General features: G+C 41.8%; 3 protein-coding genes across 3 annotated transcripts; 2 read left to right on the forward strand and 1 right to left on the reverse strand.

The window, feature by feature from the left end:
• Nucleotides 1-2,818: 2,818 nt before the first annotated feature.
• On the reverse strand, nucleotides 2,819-4,422 carry LOC6732442 (odorant receptor 35a). Its single transcript, XM_016178233.3, has 4 exons — nucleotides 3,493-4,422; nucleotides 3,301-3,396; nucleotides 3,063-3,245; nucleotides 2,819-3,013 (listed from the first exon to the last, which is right to left on the reverse strand). Exons 1-4 carry the CDS (start codon nucleotides 4,372-4,374, stop codon nucleotides 2,945-2,947), a joined length of 1,230 nt encoding a protein of 409 aa, XP_016025086.1. The 5' UTR covers nucleotides 4,375-4,422; the 3' UTR covers nucleotides 2,819-2,944.
• Nucleotides 4,423-9,335: 4,913 nt separating this feature from the next.
• On the forward strand, nucleotides 9,336-10,233 carry LOC6732443 (seminal metalloprotease 1). The gene is made up of 2 exons (XM_002079528.4): nucleotides 9,336-9,576; nucleotides 9,639-10,233. Exons 1-2 carry the CDS (start codon nucleotides 9,360-9,362, stop codon nucleotides 10,184-10,186), a joined length of 765 nt encoding a protein of 254 aa, XP_002079564.1. The 5' UTR covers nucleotides 9,336-9,359; the 3' UTR covers nucleotides 10,187-10,233.
• Nucleotides 10,234-10,720: 487 nt separating this feature from the next.
• On the forward strand, nucleotides 10,721-13,641 carry LOC6732444 (matrix-remodeling-associated protein 5). The gene is made up of 4 exons (XM_002079529.4): nucleotides 10,721-11,047; nucleotides 11,114-11,216; nucleotides 11,332-12,289; nucleotides 12,356-13,641. The coding sequence occupies exons 1-4, from the start codon at nucleotides 10,866-10,868 to the stop codon at nucleotides 12,763-12,765; spliced, it is 1,653 nt and encodes a 550-aa protein (XP_002079565.2). The 5' UTR covers nucleotides 10,721-10,865; the 3' UTR covers nucleotides 12,766-13,641.
• Nucleotides 13,642-23,026: the final 9,385 nt, after the last annotated feature.

The following is a 23,026-nucleotide window of genomic DNA, read 5'->3' on the forward strand; positions in this document are numbered from 1 at the left end:
CTGCTACGCCTTTGTTTGTATTGCCCTCAGGGGTAAAGTTTTTAGGATAATAACTTCCTGCGACTTTACGAGCCAAGGCAAAAGCCAAAAACCCACCAGCAGCAGCGGCAACTAAAGGGAAATGAGAATACTTAAGCAGAGTACACTGCAATCAAGGTTACTGGTACTTAGTGACAGCACTTAAGCATACAGCTTTACTTAAACTATTTCATAGATATATTTTTAACTGCTCTTTGGGTAACATAATTGTTGGTAAAATACTACCATTCTGTGTTTAAAAAATGCCATAATAAGAAACCGATTTATAATTAGCTAATTTAGTTAATATTGATGTTATTTAAATGGAAAACTCTGTTAAATTTCACCATTTTCTAGCAGTGCAGCAGAGGAACTGCATATGAACAACGTGGCGAAGGCAAGCCCTGAAAAATATCTCAAGACCTCCACTTAAAGCAGCCAGCGAGTAAAAGCAAAAGCAAATGCCAACACATCAGCGGTGCTAAGGGTGGATGAGCTGGCAGACCGCAGAAACTTTTGACGCTGACGACAGGCGGAAAGCCTGCGGAAAAGTCCTGCCAAGCCAACGTTTTTCAAGCCAAATTTGGATATTTTAAGATGAGAAAATATGGAAAATATTCGGCTTTTTAAAACATCTAAAACCAATTTTTTTTATAGGTGTGTATACCAACAATGGGCTATTGAAATTTAAGTACTTACTATGACTACTAAATATCATTCTAATCAGATTAGTTATTAAAAAAACATTTTTGGTACCTTGTTTATAAAAAATGTATGAATAAAAAATGTATTGGAATAACCAGTTTATGATGGCTATAGTGGGCAACACTGCTGAGAAATAAGGCGGGGTGTAAACGGGTGGGAGTTGGCGTTGCGGTGGCATATTAAAGACAGACAGCTGTAGTAGGAGCAGCACCGTCGTGGCTGTGGGCATAATCTCAGACATAATTACACACACAACTCACAGGACCTGGGCAAAGGAGTGCGAATGCCAGGACTCGTAGCCTTATTCTGATTCTGGGTCCAGGACTGACAAATGCAGTCACACATGAATGGACTTTTCTTTGGGCTTCTTTCTTATTCTAGGTTGTTTTTACTTTTAACGGGGCTAGGGGAAAGTTGACTTAAAGGTGAAAATACCTCACCGCCACCTATTTTCCCAGGAGGACTCCTCTCGAGAGGGCAAACTTTTAAAGTGCATTTAAAATTAATTAAGCATACGACGTGTTGCCAGTTCAGAAAGTATTGCATGACAGGTACTGGAATTAAGAAGACTCCGTGCTGCTTTATATAGCAATTATCAAGTTTTTTTTTTCGCTTGCGTCTGTAATTGATTTAAGGCCTTCGAATCAAATTTTAATCTCCCGATGTGCCAGAATCCCCGCCTTACTTTATTCGCATGCTGTTGCTCCATGCGCGGCTTGAAAAGTTTAGACACAATATCGCTAATGATAATTACAAGCTAAAAACTTTTGCAGCATTTACTTAAGCCCCACTATACATTTGAGCATTTGGCCTTAGCTGCAGTTGGCAACGCAACACAAGCATAAATATAAAATTTCCAGTGGTTAGCACAAAAGTTCAGCAAAGCCAGAGGGAATGATAAGGGGCTGGGAGTCCATAACTGGAATATTTTAGCTCCCCCAAAAACCTCGTCTACCCCCGGACTGTCTGTTCTAATTAAACGTTATTATTTCGACTTGCAGTCAATGCATAGTTCGGTCCAGCAGTTGAGTGGCGACTGTGAATAAATGCGGTGTATTTGTGGTCTTCATTCAGCATTGAGTTATTTCAAACACGAACTGTTGTTATAATTTGACAACTGTGTCTTTTTTCATTCATTAGGCTATTTAAATTGTCCAATTTAAATTTTTTATTATACATTTTATTGAACAGCAGTCGACAGTGATTTTTATAACTTTTGAAGCACAACCAAACCTACCAAATTTATTGAATTATATGAAGCTAGTGAACTCAAGAAGTGTGTTCCTGGGTAGTGAGTACTTCAAGCGTGATAAAACTAACCCATTTCCCTATCTATATTCAGGATAAATAAAACTCATTAGTCGTCGAGATAGGCAGCTAGTTAGAGTGCCGGCAACCAGCCCAGTCGAACAACACGGTGCTAATGAAGTACAAATTGGCTAATGGGGCGGGTCGAAGCCCTAAATCGACGACCATGGAGACGTCGACAGGGTCTAATTATCAATGAGCGCGACGCCTGTCGAAGTTCGACTTCCTCTTATGAGGGAGTTATGGGCGGAAGATAGAGACAGCCTGAGCTCGACAGCAGCGGTGCGAGCGGGATGCATGGGCTTTTTATGTGAAAACTTTTGTGCATTTTCATGGCGAAACTTTAATGGATTAATTTACCAAAATGTTCGTGCCAGAGGAAATTGAAACATAGTGGGTGCAGGAGCAGGGCAGCGGGGGAAGAGGCTCCACTGAAGTTGAAGATTTATGGCTTACGCCAGAGACGCCATCCAAGCCCGGCTTAATGGCCGCTGATCATTTCCAGAGATGGCAAAACATGGAAAGCTGAAAATTTATATTTTTTTCTGGCTCTTTGCGTTCGGAATGCTTGCGATATTCTAATTTCATTACCCACCAGCAGTGGCAAAAGTTTTATTAACTTTCTGCAAGTTTTTGCTGCACAGAAATCATGAATATTTTATTGCATATTTCCAGGCGCCGCCACCCCCCACATACACACATTCTCACATGCTCACACATTCCCACACACGCACACACTGACACGGAAAAAGAGCAAAGGAAAAGTCAATGATGCGTGTAAGCCAGCTCCTTTTATCAATTTAATTTAATTAAAATTAATTCACCAATAATTGACTTTTAATATGCAATCATTTGTATCAGCGGACTAGAGTCGCAGAAGGAGGCAGTGTGCCATTAAAAAAATGTGAATTATTTAATTGCTCATTTGTCGTCGCTGCATCGAAGTGAGGAATGTGAAGTACGAGAAGGATGCCTGCAGAATCTGTAAAAGAGCAGACAATGAAATGGTTTTGCACTCATTTCCCACTTACTTTTAAGCCAGCCTGCAGACTAACGCGAAAATATTTTAGCCCTGTCACATAGAAAGGCTTGCTGTTCATCTCAATGGCCAAGTTAATGAGCTTTAGTAGTCGCAGATTTTCGCCGGGATTTGTAGAGTACTGCAGGATTTGCTCCCAATGGGTAAGGTAGTACATTGTGCTGAGTGAATCCGTCTGTATGGAAAAAAAAACATAATAATAGATACCAGAAATATATAGTTTGGCATACAGTAAAGGCCAAGTCGGAACCAATCTGTCCTAAAGAAAGCAGCTCAACTGTTTTAGCACCGAACCAAATAGCATAGATGTAATTGGCCATAGGATTCTGTTGGAAATATTAAAAAAGTTATTAAAAGCTATAGGTATTTTCATTTTTAAGAGAACTTTCAGAGTTTAATTATTTTTATTGTTTTTTGCTTACCGTATAAGCCTTAAAAGAAAGCGCACATAAAAGGCCCGCAGCGAATGCAAACATAATAAAAACCCGCACAGTATACTGAGCCTCCAGCTGCTGGCCAAACTTATTTAGAGCCACATTCTTTCGGAGAGTTTTTATAATTAAAACCTTTAGCTGTTTGGCCATATGCGGACGATCCCTTGCAACCAATATCTTTTCAATGGCCAACTGCAAGTCCCTCTTAAGCAACAGATAACTACCATTTAGGTGGACAATTAATTCACACAGCAAATTAGTCTCTCCGAACATCATGGTATCTATTACAAGGCCAACCCATACGTTTGTCAAAAGCAGTGGTACAAATAGGTACAAAGGATCCGAATCGAACGGAAAGATCATAGAGTATAGAAAGTCTTTGCTTTGGTTAATGATGGAAAAAACGGGTGCGATTAGATACAGTGAGATAACTGCTAAGTACATGGACGAAACCAATCTGTTTATTATCATCTTTCCATCCACTTTTCGAAACATTTCGGGTTCCTTACGGGGATCAATATAAATATTTGCGTAGAATATTTCTAAAAACTTCTGAAGCTTCTCGAAGTGGAGTAGAATGTGAAGACTCCTAAATTGCGCCTCCACGAGGATCAAATACGTTGGCATGCCTGTGAGAAAGGCGTCCAAATTCCGATTACTTGCCTCGAAGCGCAAGTACCTCAGCTCTGCATCGTTGTGTTGCATAAATACCAAGGACATCGCAACAGCCAGAACCTTGTCCAGATATCGGCCCCATTTCCCCGTGCTCGGATCCAATGGCCAGAATATGTGATTTAACCGAAAAACCGCCAAGGGCCAAGCCAACTTTACTTTCTGACCATCAGCGAACCGGGGCACGTAACGAACCATTATGGAGTCAAGACTGTTGAATAATGGCTGCTCTCCTCCGACTTATATATGCACCAGGGATTAGACGGGAGCACAGACGATGACAGTTTCTCAACTTTTAAATGAAGTCTCCCATGCGTGCAATGGCTCAATTAAGTTATTACCCTCCAGTTCCAAGCCAAACGGAAACATTTGAAAGTCTCACATTAATATTGCCTCATTTACGATGTAATGGCTTGTCCTCGTATAATTGAGCCAACTTTCAGGACCACCACCGGGGAATTGGGGCTTATTGGGGGTTATTAAGCGCAGGTAATGATGTAAGCAACGGTAAACAATCCAATTAAATGTATAAACTTATTTAAAATATATAAATTGTTATTCAAAAATTTTGTGCGATTAAATATGAAGGTTTCATTTTGGGCATGCTACACTAGCAGGCTGGCCACGTTAATTTATTCTTTAACATTACAACATTACTGTGTAACTAAATTAATATTTTATGTTTTCCATTCAACGCAGTATAACAATTTATTTTAGTGTTACATTTACACATTTACAAACATAAGCATGTCAAGTTTGATTTATTATTCTACATTTAATGAGCACCAAACAATGATTAACAGTGATTGTTTATATTATTTAAACAAGCATTCAGCTCATAACCGAAATTGGGAAACTACAAAAACAAGAATAAATTTCCGTATCAATTACTAACCGTTCGCAAATTTCTGTCATTTAAAGCATTGTTAATTCGTGACATATTTTTGCACTTTTTATAAAGCCAACATTTCCGCAGCCGCAGCAGACTCCCTTCTGACAACTGCTGCATGAAAAACTCACTTAACAAATTCATAAAAATCAATTAATTCAAACGCGCAACTTTCGCACGCTTTTCCAGCTTTCCCAGCTTTCCCGGATTACTCCCAGCGATGCCATTTGTGCCGGTCCGCCTGCATCCGCTGCGGACCGCACTGGAGATAGTGGCAACAGTTTGTGTTATGAATATTTTAAGAGGCAGCCGTCTGTCTCTCGCTTGTCTAACCGAATAGAAAAACGACAATAAGGCAACAGGGCCACAACAGCGGGCTGAGGGCGAAATTTAAAGGACACCATCGAGCGACGAGGAGCTGGTGCCCCGGCGTAGAAACTGCAGTTTGCTCGCCACATTCATCTTAATTTCCTGTCACGACAATGACAACGAGGTTCGTTGCCTTGGTGGTTCAGTGGGTTGCTTTCGTGTGTAATGGCTGAAGTCCACTCCGCTCTGCAAAATCCCGACAATCCTGGACATCCAGCCAAGTGTGCGTCTAGCCAAGCGGCTGACCAAAGTCCAGAAAACAACGAGAGCCACACATTTCACTTCCGTTTTGAATGCACTTTGCCGGCAAGGATACAATGTATTGTTTATGAGGCTTGTCGCCATGCTGACTTGACGTCGAAGTTCTCCAACAGGCTAAGGTGAAAATAATGCATGATAAAGCCATCGTGGGAATATTTCTTATAAATTTAAATTACCATCGCCCCTTGTCTGATATTTCTCCTGGCAAAGGTAAATTCTGTCAACAACAAGAAGCCTAGCAAAGTATATATAATGTAGCAAATTAAATGTACAAACTTATAAATACCCAATTTAAATAAAATAAAAGCAAATATTTATAATTAATAAAAGATATTTGCTCTTCCCTGCTAAAAATTCGATTGCTTATAGATTGTAAATAAAACCTTCAATAAAAGTGAACTAAAGGCTTATCATTGGATAAAAAACTGTAACAATTGAGTGCTTTGCAGAGCCACAATAATTCGGCTTTCAAAAGAACCTCCTTTTGTCTTTCTCCCTTCCAGTGTTCCGCTCATTTTTTCTCGTGTTGAGCGCTTTTTAAGCCTTTGTAGCGGCTGTTGCTTTGGCTTTAGCCTTGGCATCTGTATCTGTATAACTGTATCTGTAGCCCGGCCCGAAACTGTGCCGACTTTGTGGACCATAGATGGAAGTGCTGGGCATCCTGGCGGATCCTTGTAGTTGTTGTGCGTGGCAGTGGCAATGCCAAATGCCGTCAAAAAGCAAAGGGCCAGAAGCGTTTCGGCCGGGCGTTTCGCATAAACAAGGGTGGCCGCTCTCGCACCCCGGCAACGCCCCCCTACACCCTTGCCCAAATCCCTCCCATCGTCCTTTGTACGAGGTCTCGGCCACTGCCACTGCCACCCAACTCTTTTGCTCGATGTTATCGCGTGCCACAGGATATTGCACTCTAAGCCAGTAGATGGCGTCATGTAAAGCTGGACAACATCCGATTAAAACTTTACGATGTGCGTGTGTCCGCCAGTTATACACCCCCTATATCTCCGCCCCGGCTTTTGTGTCTCCGTCTGCGAATGGGGGGCGTGGCACTGAAGGACGAGGATGGGAATGGAGGCGTCTCGTTGGTCAGCAAGTGGATAAATTCTCATTTACTGCTCTTTTAAGCATGCTGTTTTTGTCGCTTCTTCTTTTCCTTGGTTGGCCTTCTATACTTGTTGTGGAATTATTAGGGAATCGTGGACTTTAAGGGTGTTATACACATGTATGTATGGATAAGCTGCAGATTTTTTAAAGAAGTGTATTTAGAATTTAAGCAATTGTAAATGACATTGTTTCATTAATGCACTTAACAGTTTATTTATTTATTAACGACTTTTGTAAGACTGATTTTAAAAATGCGCTCAAAACAGCCATAAGAAACTAGATTTGACGTTTTTCGAAGGTATAATGATCAATAGGTAGGTATCACCGAGTCCACCCGCTGCCACCCGATTTCCGCTGTCGTTCAGTTTCAGCGTGTAAATTGTCCACCCGTTATGCGGGTGGGCTTGTTGGTCCTGCCGCAAGGGGTGGTGGTCCAAGGACGAAGGGCGGCTGAGTGGCAGGGTAATAGCGCGGCTTGTTAAACTGACCGCAAGCATTGTTTATCATTAAGTGCGGCCCATGGGCAGAACGAGTGGGCCCTAGGATCGGGATCCGGCCAGTTCCTGGGTCACCATGTGTCACATGACATATGAGCAACTGGAATATACTGAGTGCTAGTGCTTCTCGTCTACGGTCAAGCAAATTTTGTTGCTGTTTGGCTTACCCCCTTTTTTACTGCTCAAACATGTGTATTGCGGCCGCCTTGGGTTAATGGAGTCGTTAGTTATGGCCACTAAAAGCCAAATGAAAAGCTCAACTTTAAGCGCTCCAATGTTAAATAAAGAACATAAAATAAACTTAAAAGTTGTATTTTTTTGGCCATTTTCGGCAAGCAATTCGGCCATCCACCCTTTTGCAGCGAGTGCATGCAAAACTTTTGTAATTAGGAAGCAATGTCGGTCATTAGTGCGGGAACTGTTGGCCAAGAGCGGGGTTAAAGAGGGACAGGGATTCGGGAATGGGCACAAAAAGGCGCCGGCAGTCAAAACAACAATGCAAATGTGCAGTGGGGAAAAACTGCAGAATTTACTTTCCACATGGAGGAAGATGGAATGCACTTTCAAATTTAGTGGGGGAATTTGCCTCGAGATAATTACGAAATTACCTAGGACGGTACCCCAATCTATTTCCCAGAAATATTTAAAATATCTTCAATTTATTTTAATTACAATATATTTTATAAAATCCAAAAAATGTACTTAACATAAGAATTCGAATCAGATATATGCTTTTCTTTGTATACAAGGTAACAGCTTTACTAGTCAACATATTTATAATTAAGGAATAATATTGATTATAATGTATTTTATTAAAAGTATAACTACTCTTGAGCTTTACTCTCTATTCTAAACTTTAGACGGAATAGATAAAAGTATAGTGTTTCCTATCGGGCAGCATCGTAATTTAAGTGGCTTAAACTTATCCAATGTGTCCTACTTCAGCTCCATGTCCAAATGCCCAGTTAGCTCGGAACGGGATTACAACAAAGAAAACCAACCTCTGCGGACCTTCGCGACAATGGCATTGAAGATGGCGACCAACAGTTCGGAGTGGATTTGTTCAGGAGTTGGATGGCAGGCACAATTGGACGTGCATCGAGCGTAATTTTAATAAAGTTTGAATGCAAAACTTTCCGATTTGAAATGCGCATAAAAGTTAACTATTTCCGACGGACCAGCCCGGCTGGCTATAGCTGAAAACTGAAAAATCCCGAGCGGCAAAAGCTGAGAATGTGTGGGAAAAAGTTTCCATTTTTGTTGCCCGTTGCGGTGATCATACGATGGGATGTGCAGTGGAAATGGAGTGGGCCCACAGAGCCAACCCCTGACAAACAGCGGATGTGACGACGACTGGCCACGCCCACACTGACTGACAGAAGGCGCCTTTGCAGTCGCAGTGGAAGTCTCAGTCGAAGACTCAGGCGCTATCGTCTGGCCATGGCCATAAATTAAAGCCAACAAACCAAGTGCGGAAGCAGATTCACTAGAGGGAAATGGGGGAAAGCGGACAAGTGGACTTTCAGCCATTACATCTTGCCATGGGAATGAGAATGGGTCTGGGAATGGGACTGAGCTTGGAACTGTGACCAAACGGAAGCGCAAGCTGAGCTGCTAAGTAGCCTCGAGCTTCGCTGGCTAACGATCAACTTGTCCAGTCGGAGAAAACTCAGACATCTCTTTAAAAAACAAAAAATTGTCGCCTTGAAGCATTGTAATCCTAAACACTTCTTGGGTTTCAGAAAACAAACAACTGTATTGTATATTTTTGATTAGATGATAATATGGTAATCCATATAAATACATATAATATGACTTGATTTTTTTTTTGGCAGTGAGATGCCCAACAAATTTTTAAGAACCAGATCAGCAATTTTTTCATAAGCTTAGGAACAGCGGTTGGAAGTGCTTCAGCACACACCGTTTTGTGGGAAAATTCGCATTTTAGCTTTTTTTTATATTACGAGGTATCTTATCGCCAATCAATCACAAGTAGTTCTTAATAGCGAACATTCTGCGATAATTAGCAGTACATTAGCCGTTAATTCGCTTTAATTCAGTCAAAAATGATTGGTGCTTGGTTTCAGTTGTTCCTGCTGGGCACTCTGTGCTCTGGCATTTTCCCAGCACCCTTTAATACCCATTATGAGGAAACAGATCCAGAGCTGACGGCAGGATACTTCCAGGGTGATATGGATGTGGACTACGCCCGGAATGGACAGCTGTCCGAGACACGACGCTGGCCAAACGCCACAGTTCCGTATAGGATATCTGAGGAGTTTGGTAAGATACGGTTTGGATGGCTAATTTACAAAACTAATTTTATTTACAATTTTACTTTTCAGATGCTCCTCATGTGGAATACATAAAGCTTGGCATGCAATTCATAGAGTATTCGTCTTGTATTCGATTTGTGCCTGCTGATGAGGATGAGGAAAACTATGTTTTTGTGCTTCCGTCCACTTCAGGATGCAGCTCCAAAGTGGGCTATCAGCCAGGAGAAAGAACTGTCAAACTAAAGCCTGGCGCATTGGACACAGGTTGCTTCAAGCTGGGAACCATCCAACACGAACTGCTTCACACTTTGGGATTCCACCATCAGCAGTGCTCTCCGAATCGAGATGAGTTCGTAAAGATCGTGGAGGAGAACATTTCCGAGGGTCACGAGAAGAACTTCGTCAAGTACGAAGAGGACGAGGTGGGAGACTTCGATCAGCCCTATGACTACGGAAGCATCCTACACTACAGCTCCTTGGCATTTTCAGTAAATGGTGAAGCGACCATTGTGGCTCTGAATCCAGAGGGTCAGGAGCAAATGGGCCAGCGCTTGATGATGAGTGATACCGATGTCAAACGACTCAATACCATGTACAAGTGTCCGATTCAATTGTAAAAATAGCAATAAACTTCAAGGTCAAAAAGGCCTATCAATTTTATAAACCGCTTAAAATTCGTTTTTGTTTTGTACAATAAAATTCTCAGTCATTGACTTTTGCCCCGGTTTTTTTATCATTTGGCCTAACAACGGAAATAACAAGCACTACAATAAGCGATTATTTAACATTAGATTCTGTAACCGTCTTAACTGATTGATTTTATCGCTTAGGTCAAAGAAATAAGTATATATTAACACTAAGAAAAGTACCCAATAAGTTGATGATAAGGAAATGGCAAGCAACTAATTTAACCCAAATTTTATAGCTCTGCATTTTCCAAACAAATGAAAGGCCGAAACTTGGCGCTCTTTCATCGAAACACGAGCATAGCCGCATCAGCTGATTAGATACTAAAAAAAACGCTTATCTTATCTGCAGTGGAAGTGTAGAGCACAAGCCGAGCACATTAATAATCGGATGAAATTTGTTCTTTAATATTTTGACGGAACCCAGTTAAAGTAAGGTAACCCACCACTGGAAAGCAGCTCAACTGTTAGTCATGAAGTGAGTGGAGAGACAAGACTCAGTCAGTCCAGAACTACCAAGCATTCCCAAACCAACCATCTCGAAAATGGCGATGAAGTGTAATTGAGAAGATTTCTTCCAATCGCTGCAAATAGTATTTGAACTCAGCCTATGGCCCTGCAATGTGTTACAAAACCCAAAATGTGGCTGGGTCTTAAGCAGATCCTTCTCTACGTAGGCCTGTTGCTCTGTGTTCTTCTGCAGGTTTGCAGGAGCAAGACCCAGTCGCAGATGTTTTGCCCCACTGTTTGCCACTGTGATCTACACGCCCAGCGCAATCGCGCAGTATGCAGGTGAGTTGTCATCGGATTTGGGGAATTAATTCGGTTGAGTTATATTATATATACTTCTTTGTGCAGCGCAAAGCGCTTGATAAGCGCCAATATAGAAATACCCACAACGGTTGAGCTTTTGGACCTGAGCTACAATGATATAACCACCATTGACGATGACTCCTTTAAAGTAAGTTATAAAATGGGAAATAATGGTGACACGAATGTTTTTGTTTTCCACGATTTCGTAGACAACTAATGCTTTACAAAAATAATTATTTTTACTCTATTGTGATTTCCTGCAGACCACCATCCATCTGCTCAATCTTACGTTGGCCCACAACGCCATTCACACACTTTATGGGGATGCCTTTGTGGAGTTGGCCAGACTACGCTACTTTGATCTTTCGTACAATCGCCTGGAGCAGATAGATGAACATATCCTGGAATCTAACAATCAACTGATCCACCTCAATCTGGAAGGCAACAAGCTGTCCACTCTGGGAAAAGGACCTATTTTAAGAAGTCCATCGCTTCGCTCTCTCAATCTGCGCAACTCGCAGGTAAATCAACTTGGAACCCAGCTTCTGAGTGCCCTGCCCCAATTGCGCCAACTGGATTTGGCACAGAATCTACTGTTAACCCTAAGTCCCGGGGATTTCCATGCCCCCCGCAATCTGGCGTCACTGAATGTTGAGGAAAATCCGTTCAACTGCGATCGGTCTTTGGCCAAAGTGGCCACTGGATTGCGACAGCGCGGAGTGGCCATTTTCATGAGCAACTGCATGGAAGAGGAGGTTCAGGATCAGCAGGAGGATGCGGAGGCTTTGAATTTTCCCATTAAAAACGAGAAGTTCGAAAGCATGGAGTACTTGGAGCCCAGCACCCGAGGACCCCAATCCGTGCTGTCCATCTGGCGGGATCTGGACTCCAGTGAGGAGCAGAACAGCGAGCAGGACGACGAGAAGATGTCATCCCTTAGTGATGTGTGTGAGGGAAGTCGGGAGAAACTGTGCCTAAGATACCGCATTTGCTTGGAGCGTGTGAGTCATGAACTCCTGGCTGGCGGAAACTCCCAATTGGAAGATGAAATCATACGCACGCACACCTACGATGAGGATGATTTGAAGCTGGCCTTTGTGGTGGGCGGTGCCACGGGCGTTTGCATGGTCATCTTCATCATTACTTTTGCCCTGTGCCTCAAGAGTTGCTGTGAGATGCGCAAAAAGAAAAGCAACCCGGAAGTGGCCACTGGGGATTCAGGTAGGTCTGCTCAATTAGGTGATGGACCAATATTTGATGGAGTTCTTCCTTGTTTGTTTCCCCCAGCTCCTTTGAACCCTTCGCAGGATAGCCTTCCCACTATCCACACCTGGTCACCACAGCGTACGCGCAACCCCAGGCGCTCTAATCCCCAGCGTCCTCGTAGTACTCCATCGAATGCCGTGGTTCGACAACCCTACGGACCGCAGGACAACTTTGTGTCCCGGCTCTTTGGTCGTCCAGCCCGCAGTCAGTACTACCGCACCATCAATCAGAATACGGCCACCCTCATAAGGCGCCTCAGTCGGAGTAACCTCTTCACCAGTCGCGACCGGGAGCCGAGTTCCCCGGCCGAACCGCCAACATCAACGGCTAGATTCTACACGGATGTGATTGAAAGTGGGGCGATACGACCGGAGACACCGCCTCCAAACTACGGCGATGTGGTGGTCATCGAGAATTGTGATAACAAGTGAAGGGAGTATCTTATTAATATAGCCAAACATTCGTATTAGGTGAAAGTAATCTAAGTTATCGCCTTTCTCGACCTCAATTATTTACTTTTCAAATCTATATGAGATAATTACAAATTTAAATTGTCTAAATATAAAATGTCATATTTCAAATCAATTATTCCAGCTGTCATAGTTGTTTACTAAATATTTATTAAGAAGTAAACTGGCCATGAAGTTTTTATTGGCAACATCAAATTATGTTTGTATTCAAAATAACTTATTATGCTACTACTATTTTAAGTACAACATGTAATGCACTTAGCCCCCAAACGATATTTTAGAGAGCCCACAACATGGCGGCCAAAATGCCCTTGAAAACTTCAATGTTTCCTCATCTAACACACAAAAATATCAATTGGGGAATTCCAGCATTTTTGCTTCTCGTTTTGGATAAGCATTACTTTTACAAGACTTGGACTTGCAGCTGCAACAAATCGCAATAAAAACTTTTGACAAAACTATCAAAGTTGGCAACGTTAGGGGGAATGTGGGGATGGGGCATGGCCAACTGTGAAATTGCCACAGGAAAATCCCCGAAAAATTCAAGTAGCAAAAGTTTACACACTCAAATAAATGCTGAAACGCGAAAGAAGATGGGTCCTTTTAGGCCCCCCGTCCCCCAATCCTTGCCTGCAGATAAATCGAAAACACCACAAAGGAAAATAAAACCGCACAAAAAATGCCATAAGAATAAAACTCAAAAAAAGAACGACAAACCCAACAATTTGCACTGCAAAGCGGCAAAAGTGTCTCCAAAGAAACAACCACACAACCCCGACCAGATACGGAAAAAGAATAAATATATATAGGGAAAGAAAGAAGGTCCAAGTTATGTTGCAATGGGTAAAAAAAAAATCATGTGGCAAAAACGGCATGTGGCAGTGCACTGAACTAATAGGTATCTTCAAACAATTTAATAAAAAATATATATAAACATAATTTATGAATTTATCAAATTAAACATTTACATATAAAAATTGGCTGAAGAACAAATCACTAAATAATTTTGATTATTGCTTAAATATCTTTAAAATGGTTATTATTGATAGATGAGTGGTATTGTGTCGATATTCAAACTAGAAAATATATTTTGAATTTAAAAAAAATCTATTTACAGCATTTTCCCGGACTAAACGCCATTCGAAATCATTGTGGGTTTTCCTTTAATTCATTCTCCATTTGCCAGATCACTTGTGAAGCAAATTTGCTGCGCGGCATCTTTGTGGGTTCTGTTGTTAAGTGTTTGTCTAGCTGTCTATCTATCTATCCAAACGTATCTGTGTTTTGTGGTGCCAACTTTCATTGCACTGAGCCCGGCGCTGCAGCACGCTGTGGTGCACAAAAGTTAACGTATCCTGGGACCAAAGTTGCGTTGTCAACAACCAAAACGCAGGAAAAAAGCGGATTTGGGAAAAGAGCTGTGGGGAAATGAGGAGCCCAAATCGAGGAAGCTGGGCGAAAAAATGCTCGCACCAGGAGGGCTGAGGAAGCAGAGTTGCAGAGCGTGAAAAAATATCTAAATCCAACATTAATGAAAAACTTTTTGCATAATCCACGATGAAGCTGGCGGTGGCAAAAGCAGCAAACCAAAATCAAACCCCCATTTCCCCCAAAGGAAATGCAGCCAAGCGGAGTAGGAACTCCCCATCGAGTGAATAAAATGCAATATAAGAGGGCCAGGATAACAAAGCAACAGATTCCGCCGGGAGGTGGTGGTTGAATGGGATTTTTGAGGCATTGAAGGACATGGCAAGCGGCTTAAAAGGTGCTGAAGGTTACCCCGAAAGAAAGAAGTAAGTGATGAGATGGCTCAGACTTTAGGGTTCTAGAGGCGAAAGTTGCACTAAATCTAAGCCATGGTTCGAAAACCTATGGAGCTCGATATGAAAGGGAATTGGCGTAAGAAAAACTGATTGGAAAATGATTGATAGCAGATCAAAGGGGTGAGGTGTCCTTTGAAAACAAGCCTTTACGACAGGTCGGGTCATTTTCCTTGGCTATTCATTTCAAAGCATTACCTACATTAAGGTTATTTGATTGGTTAGATTTATTATCGGTCACATAGCTTTATAACTTTAGATAAGATTGATATGTTTTATCATGTGTTTCAATTGACACCACCCCAATTTTTTAAAAACTCATTCAGTAGAAATCACGTTTCCGCTTTCCAATTGCACTGCCATTAGTCTGTACATCTCTATTTCATAAGTTTCAGTTACTTGTGATTTGTTTATGGAGTGTTAAGCGCTACATGGCTATTTGCCAGCACTTTTCCCGCTGCAGAGTAAATAAATTAAATTCGTATTTGCTGGCATTCGGTGCGGCGCATTTCGCCCCTGGGTTCGGTGTAAAACTTTCAGGAGGTGCCGGACATGGTCGCCGTGTCCCCTGCAACTTTCTATCTATCCTCTGCCGACTGCTTGCCGTGTGTTGCAATAACAAACTCATGCTAATTGCTTTGCTAACAACTCGCAGCAACAGCAACAGCAGCAACTTGGACTTGCACTGACAATAAGAGGGCAGAAAGCGCAGCTACGACAATAAATATCAGCAGGAACTGGCAAGGAGCTGGCTAAAAGTCCTGGCTACCTTTAATTACGGTTTCGCAGGACACCGGACTACACTTTAGCACACTCACACAAGCTGCTAACTAGTTGCACATGGCCCAGATACACTCATGACACGATTGACCTCTTGGCTTTGGGATGTTGCAGGTGCCACATCCCCAACGCTTCAAGCTACTGAACTCGACACTGCGAGAAAATCACCTAGGAAGGATACATAATTATTTTAATAGCAGTTTTAAATACGTGTTTTAATGATGTATATTTTAATTTTTGTATATTGCAGTAACCTATTCTGTGTGTGAAAAAAAAGTTTTAAAAGTTGCAGCTTATCTTATAGATACAACAAATTCGGTCTGTTGATTTTCATAATCAATAAATATGACTATTATTTATATATTTCGAGCTAATTGTAGATAAGCTTTCTTTCCGTGTTTCTTCTCCTCTGCTTTATAGAATTTGCACACGAACTTGCGATAATTGCTGGGAAATGAAATAAAAATGCAATTAAACCCAGCGATGTTGCAGAGCAGAGGAGCTGGACCTCGTTGAAATGAGCATTCAATTAAGCGGCAGCCAAGGAGCTGCGAGAGCGTGTCCTAGAATGGGTGTGTCCCGTTTTCGGTGTCCGTCCTTTGGCCTGCCCGTCTGTCAGGGGCATGCACATTTGACGGCGACATCGTCGAGGGCGTTTACTAAATGATTTTTATCTTTATCAAATTAGAAAACGACAACGGCAAGCGGTCTCAGCCGATGCCGCAACCAATCCCAGTCCGAATCCCTATTCCGATCCCTTCGTCACCACTCGGTATCCCTTATCCAGTCAGCCGTGTCTTGGCTGTGTCATAGCAATTAAAACTCTGCCATGCCATTGTGTAGATTACATCGCCGGCGAGTCGGGGCGTTCTTGGTCAATGGACAGATGTTAAATGCTTTGAAGTTTATTTCTAGATATGCACGACTGCCCTCTGAGAATCTATGTAAAAGTATATGAACGAAAATTTATAAAAGTGGGAGGAAAACACATCTGTAGCCTGCCACTATTACCAGATTATGTAAGTGCTAAGTGTAGAAGAATGTTTGCACCTTTAAAATATATGTATAAATTCATTATAATTTGTTTTTTTTTTTTTTTTGTATATAATATAAACAGGATTTTAAAGTTCTTTCTCTTGACAATATACAGACCAGTTAACTTCCTGAATAACGTGTGTATTTGTTCGACTCAAAAAAATGAATTCATTTAACAAACAATTGCTACAATTCGTGTCGTTCATACAATTTGAAAATTTATCCCCGACGACAGTTAATTTTTAATTTACACACAAGGGCACAAAGCCCAGTTCATTGCCTCATTCGCTTTCTTGATGCCGTTTGGCGACTGTTTTCAATTTACATGAACAGGGCACAAAAGGATACACGAGCAGAGGAAACGGGGATGAAGGACTTTCGGCCGTTGGCGGCATTTTGCACAGGTGACAGGTGAGGGTGATTGGTTGGGGATGGGGCGGAAAACCCCTCAAATGTGCCCGGGGGACTTTCGTGTTTTTTCGCTGTTGCTCCAACTTTTCGCCACTCTGCTAAACTTCCACTAAACATTTGCCTTCAATTTTGTGCTTCTATTTTTTTGCCCACCATCAACTTGTTTGGCAGTTGGCTGTCGTTTCTGTTGCTTTTTCTGTGGCTGTCTCTCCCATAGTCGATGTACTAAACATTTTTTAATGGCTTGTTTTGTGGCCCAAAGTTGTTGACTGGTTGACTAGCCGGCAACCTTTTAATGAGTTTGTTTCCTTCCAGAGAGCTGAAGAGGGGAAGCTGTTTTTATTATTATTCATGGCTTCATTAATATTTTTTAACTCTACGTTTTCTTTTAAAGCTAAAGTTAAAAATACACGTACAGAAATCGTTAATTATGGAAGGATTTTAAATTGTAATTAAGAAATATTCTCTATAAACTGTACCTAAATGCAGTTCGATATATAAAAATATAACAAAGCTTTTTTTAAAACTGTAAAATCAAACTCCAGGAAGTTTCGCCCTTTTCGCATTAACCTCTAAGTGCAACACGGCTCATTAGCTGCCATTTTACATCATTCCACAATTTTGTTTGCTCAATTTCATAAGCAATTGTGCACCGCATTGCACTGCGCCTAAATGTATGCAGCACACACAAGAGATGCTAATGTATGCCAAACACACACGCGGAACGCACACCCTCGCATATTTCTGATTTTCAAAATGGACGCAAACGAAGTTGCCGCTCACAAAAGCACGCTGCACAAAAGCACGCAAGTTGCCTCTGTGCTCGGCTTTGCATTTTTCCTTCACTTTCCTTGGTCCTGGCGATATGTGGAGAAAGTTTTTCGCACTCTACAACTTTTCCCTCTCTGAACGCTCGACAAGAACTGAATTATTTCTTGATTTCAAGCGTGGATTGTGAAGAGTAAGTCAGTTAAACGATAGGGTCAAAATTAAATATGAAATTAATATATTCCACAAATACGTAATTATTTACCACTATTATTTCTAATCACTTTTGACAAAAACATAAGGCCAAGTCTTCGTATGACTTGTATGATTTGCTGTTAGTTTCCCAAGGATGTTTGTTTGATGGGAATGAAAAACTGGAAAGCTGTGCTCCTGCTGAAGTGTGTGTGAAGTTTGTAAAGTAGTTCCCAGCTTGATTGCCATGCATCATAAATCCATGACCGCATACCCTGGAGCTGAAGGCGAACTCTTTGGGCCAGGTCAAGTAGACAAAGTGGTCAAGTGGGTGATTAGCCTTTAATTTGAGGCCCTTTGTTAATTAAGATCCGGTGATCCCGCCGGGTCATCAGGCATGGATTGCTGGCAGTTGTTGGCCACTAAAAGCACTTGGTCCCCGCTCAGGGACAAAAGTAATTATACGGCCAGGGGTTTGTCCGATGTCCATTCAATTTTCGCCCTCATATCAGGGCGGGGGCGTGGCAGTTGTGTGCTAATTTCCGGTGCTCATATTTGGCAGACAGTCACGCCCACTTACACAGCGACAGCAGCAACAAATTGCACCACATCCTGCGACGATGTCGATGACGTTGGTCAATGTTAATGATGACCATGACGACAGCGGTGGCCAGACGATGGGTGCAGAGAAATTCCATTGCAGTCTCCACGGCGCAAAAATACAAACAACCATAAACCAAGGAAAACAACAACCAACGGCTGACAGACATGTCAGGCATAACACCCTAAATCTATTATCCCCTCAATATTTACTGACACAAATACTCTCGGGGCTCCGAGGTTATTTCACGAATATTTAAAATCAAGTTCCGTACATGCAATACAGAGAGAACAATTATGTTGAACTGTTCTCTAGCTTATTAAAGAAAAATATTTAAATTATTACCATTTCAAAATAAGTGTATTATAGAGGTTTAAAATATATCCACAATTTTTTCTTGTTACCAGAGTTTAAATTAAGAATTGAAAAGCCATTATGCATGAGCAGCATTTTCTGACCGATGCAGAACATTGGGGAAAATCCGTAAAATTGTTTCTAAGCAAACTCTAAAATTGTTCAGATGTTGTTCGAGGGGCTCTTGAGGTACCAGTAACCCGAATGCCCAAGAGTCGTTGTAAAAACAGCCATCAAATGCTCATTCAATGCGCAGCATTGTCATCGTCCCTCGTCCTTTGTCCTGCTCGTGCGTTATTCTCCGCTGGCCGCTGCTGTCCAGTCAACCGGCGAATGTCCTGTAACCCCTCATGCTCCACCTCATCCTCGGCTCTCTCCTCCCCCCGTAAGTGTTTGCAGCAATCAGTTATGACCCTTTTGTAACAGCAGCAGCACGAGCAACAACCATGCACATTCACATTTCTGGCATCCTTGGCAACTTGCTTGCCCACTTCCTGTGGCGATTGTCAACAGAGAGCGTTGGTTATGTATTTTTTTTGTCGGTTTTATTCCCGGGAGCCATGACGTTGGCAGCCTCTATAAATCTGCACAAATTGGCAGCCCTGTGGCTGCATTAAAAAATATTTTATAAAAGAGCAAAAGTAAATAAATACAGCGCGAAAAACGAAGGCCAGGCACATGTTGCCATTCAGTTCTTTATGCGGTGTTCTCCCTGGTCTTATTTTTGTTCGAGCATCTGTTTGTTTATTTATGCTTGCAACGTTTATAAATCGCTTTCCAAAAAACGCAACCGGAAGGAGGAGAGCACAAGGCGAAATCGGTGACTGGCCAAGCGACACATCCTTGCCATCCCTGGCATCCCTAGCATCCCCATACCGATTCCGTTCCATTCCCCAAAGGTGACTGCGAACAACGTGGCGTATGCGCGCTGTCCTCGATTGAGTTGTCACGGCTGGCTGGCTGCACTTTTCACCCTCCCCCCAAAAGCCACCAACCCCGTTACCATCTTGCTTCTGGCTTGTCTTGCTCCGTGCTGACCACACAACTTCATAAATCAGTCGACAAAACCGCATCGAGCGTTTTGATGACCTTATTACCTGTCAGCCAGGAGTCGCCATTGCAGAAGCAAAGCAATGTTAAATATTTAAACAATACACCGTGGTGTACACTCAGAAGTCATGAATACATTTTTAATATTCCTTAATATAAATATTTTTGTGTTTGCGTGTAAATGGATTAAGTAGCTGTACATCTCTCTTTAAATTTATAATTTTACATATTTATTTCAGTTAACAAAAGACTTGAATGACTTAATGCCCGAAGAAGGTTAACTAGCCCTTTAGGTCCACTGTACTTCGCAGGTGCACTCGGTGCTTGGCCATTGATTTGGCTCGGGTCGAGTGGAACTTGGTTCCGAGCTCACCTCGTTGCGTTTGGCTCCTGATCGAATCACGCGCCTTCCGTATCACAAATATTTGCCCACTGGCGATATTTCATTTGCCTCCCCAACTTCGAGGCGGACAACTCATAAATCTTTGAAGGGGCACGGGCTCGAGGACGAGGATGAGGACTGATGGGTCGATGGCAAACGAATGTAATCGGGGGAAAGTTGCCCGTTTTCATTGAGGGCTAGGTAACCACTGAAGGAGCAATCGTTAGACTGACAAACAGACATCAACATCACGTCGACCGCGGATGAAGGCGGGTGAAAGAGAATCGAAATCAATATTTTCATCAGAATGAAAAATGACCCGGTCAGAAGGGGCTGGGAAAATTGTCCAGCATCCATATAACCACTTGAAGCTACCGTAAGCCATTCTGGACTCACTGAATGAAGTCCGTCTTCTCTAGAGGCTTTGAGGCTTAAGTTTATTGTATTCCAGTGATTAGCGAAAATAACTCGAGCAGCTACGTGAATTTGCAAACGTCGCATAATTGATTAAGCACGGAGAACGAGCGACTTAATCAACGGTGCGAGCAACGTGGCGTATACGCAATGCGAGCAGAAATATCCTTGAGACGCTGGGCATGCCAATGAAGCTTGAGTTGCTGTGATGAACAAGAGAACTAGATATAAAGGCAAATAGGAATTCAGAATAGGAAAAAAAGAACACAAAGACACCAATCAGCAGGAAAAACAATGAGGGGCATAAAATTGGAAATGGAAGAGGGTGCAGTTCTAGTAAGGACTTTAATAAGTGAACAACTCAGATACATGATTCTGGTAAAAATGTAATTTATAATAATCTTCATTGTTGTTTTATGATTTTTTCATTACAACAAAACTTACCTACGCGAGCTGTCAAATTTAATATTTATAATCATTATACAATAAACTTTTCGCATGCTACCTTTCCAGGAATCTATTAGTATATCAAGGCTTTGTCCTTATTCCAAAGAAATCTATTAGTGTATCTAGGCTTAGTCATATTGACAGTATCCGTTTCTTTATCGTCTCGAGCACCCTCTTGTTGTTTTATCAAGCCTTGTTGCTGCTTTTGGCTGCCGGTGGTGTTGTTATTGTTCCCGTTTTGGGACACACTCTGCTACGTGACACTGACATGGATTTTCGAGTTGTTTGTCGCTGTGTGCTAGTGTGTCTTTCGTTGCCTGCCCGAGGAGGTCCTTAGAGGCAGAGGCACTCGCACACACGTGCTCCCTTATGAGGTGCCGTCCTGCCTACCCGATCATTTGGCATGTTCGTGCCCCAAGACCCACTTGCACTTTGTCAATTCGCAAATCTTTTTGTACGCCATTCTTTTAGCCGAATTTAGCCGCTGTCTTCGTCATCAAAGGAAGCGCACACACACAGTAAGCGAAAAGTTTACAGAACTAAATTCAAAGGGGAAATCGGGTAGCTTCAGGCATTTGGCGGTGGTTGTGGCTCAAGCATTTTCACAATTGTGCGAGTTAGCTTTGATGAATTCAATTATTCGAGCACAACATCCTGCCGTCTTCAATCTGGTTACAGCTTTTGCCAAAATATTAGTTATCCAATTGTTTCTCACTCTTTAATTATTTAATGATTACCGCAAATAATAATAAATTCGTTATCGGAATTATTTTCGTAATTATATTCGCCTGCCAATTTTGGAGATTTATCAATATATAAAATCCCTATATAAATAAGCTTGTATTAGTTTAGGATACGTGAAATGTCAAATAATTTTGCATAAATAAATAGTAAACAAATGTGGTTTATATTTATAGCTTATTAATTAATGATGCTAAATATTCAATGTAACTTTAAAACTATAATAGCAATCTTTTTGGGGCTATTTTTTTGAACGCAGCTCTAACGCACTGCACGTATTTTGTCTTCGCTCTCGTTCAATGAGTTTGTCCCTGTCGTCGTGCTTAGAAGGAATTGAAATTCCCCCATGTCCTCACGTCCCACAGCCGTCTCAATCTGTAAAGTGGATTTATTTCGACGAAATCGAAAGTTGATTTCACCCATAACCCTATGGCCGTGTGTATGTCATTGTGTCGCGCCCCAGAGTACCGTTGTATGGATGTACCCTTTACCATGTTCTGGTTTCTAGGTTCTTCGTGTGTGGGCGTAACATTAAAGGATTTATCAATTTACGCAATGGAACTTTCGCAGGGCAAACAGGCTATTATTCCACCAGATTTTTGCCTTATTATATAGTTCAGCGTTGATTGATTAAATTGTTTCCGTGCTCCTGGTTGTTTATATGTCAAGATGGCAGGGAAAAGTTTGGAAAACTCAATGGTCGGGAGCTAAAGGAGCTAAGTAAGTTTGATCCTTGATTGAAATTACCCGTTAGCCATTTAGGGATTTCTGAAACCTCAACGAGCTCTACCAGGCCTAAAATCAGAGCGGCTATAACTTTATTTATTTGTAATAAGTGAATTGGCATCAAAATTAGTTGTCCGCATGCACAGAACTGTATATACTATATATATATTATATATATTAAGTAAGAATCCTGCAATTCATTAAGCTCCCTTGACTAAGTAATCCCATCAGATCCGTTTGCTAAGCAAAATACGTCAAATTAACGCCAGGAGCACAGTTCCAACCATAAACAAGTGCAATTGCAAATTGCTTTTAGCGGTTAAAGCAACAAAAGCGAAAGCAATCCGCAGAAGCCGCAGCAAAACTGAGCGCAGAATTATGGCTGGCACTGTAGCATTGAGAGTTCTGAGGCCAACATATTATATGCTTTATTAACGACGAGCATCGTAAAAATTGTAAATGGAAAATTCGACTTGGTTAACGATTATATGAAGGAGGATC

Source organism: Drosophila simulans, chromosome 2L (assembly GCF_016746395.2).
Source record: "Drosophila simulans strain w501 chromosome 2L, Prin_Dsim_3.1, whole genome shotgun sequence".
Taxonomy (NCBI): Eukaryota; Metazoa; Arthropoda; class Insecta; order Diptera; family Drosophilidae; genus Drosophila; species Drosophila simulans.

Coding starts and splice junctions, on each gene's coding strand:
- LOC6732442 (XM_016178233.3), bottom strand. CDS start 4,374: ATGGTTCGTTACGTGCCCCGGTTCGCTGATGGTCAGAAAGTAAAGTTG. Junction 3,397..3,492: donor TTTCTTTTAAGGCTTATACG/GTAAGCAAAAAA, acceptor TATTTCCAACAG/AATCCTATGGCCAATTACAT. Junction 3,014..3,062: donor GTCTGCAGGCTGGCTTAAAA/GTAAGTGGGAAA, acceptor GCTCTTTTACAG/ATTCTGCAGGCATCCTTCTC.
- LOC6732443 (XM_002079528.4), top strand. CDS start 9,360: ATGATTGGTGCTTGGTTTCAGTTGTTCCTGCTGGGCACTCTGTGCTCT. Junction 9,577..9,638: donor TAGGATATCTGAGGAGTTTG/GTAAGATACGGT, acceptor TTTACTTTTCAG/ATGCTCCTCATGTGGAATAC.
- LOC6732444 (XM_002079529.4), top strand. CDS start 10,866: ATGGCCCTGCAATGTGTTACAAAACCCAAAATGTGGCTGGGTCTTAAG. Junction 11,048..11,113: donor CGCAATCGCGCAGTATGCAG/GTGAGTTGTCAT, acceptor TTCTTTGTGCAG/CGCAAAGCGCTTGATAAGCG. Junction 11,217..11,331: donor TTGACGATGACTCCTTTAAA/GTAAGTTATAAA, acceptor GATTTCCTGCAG/ACCACCATCCATCTGCTCAA.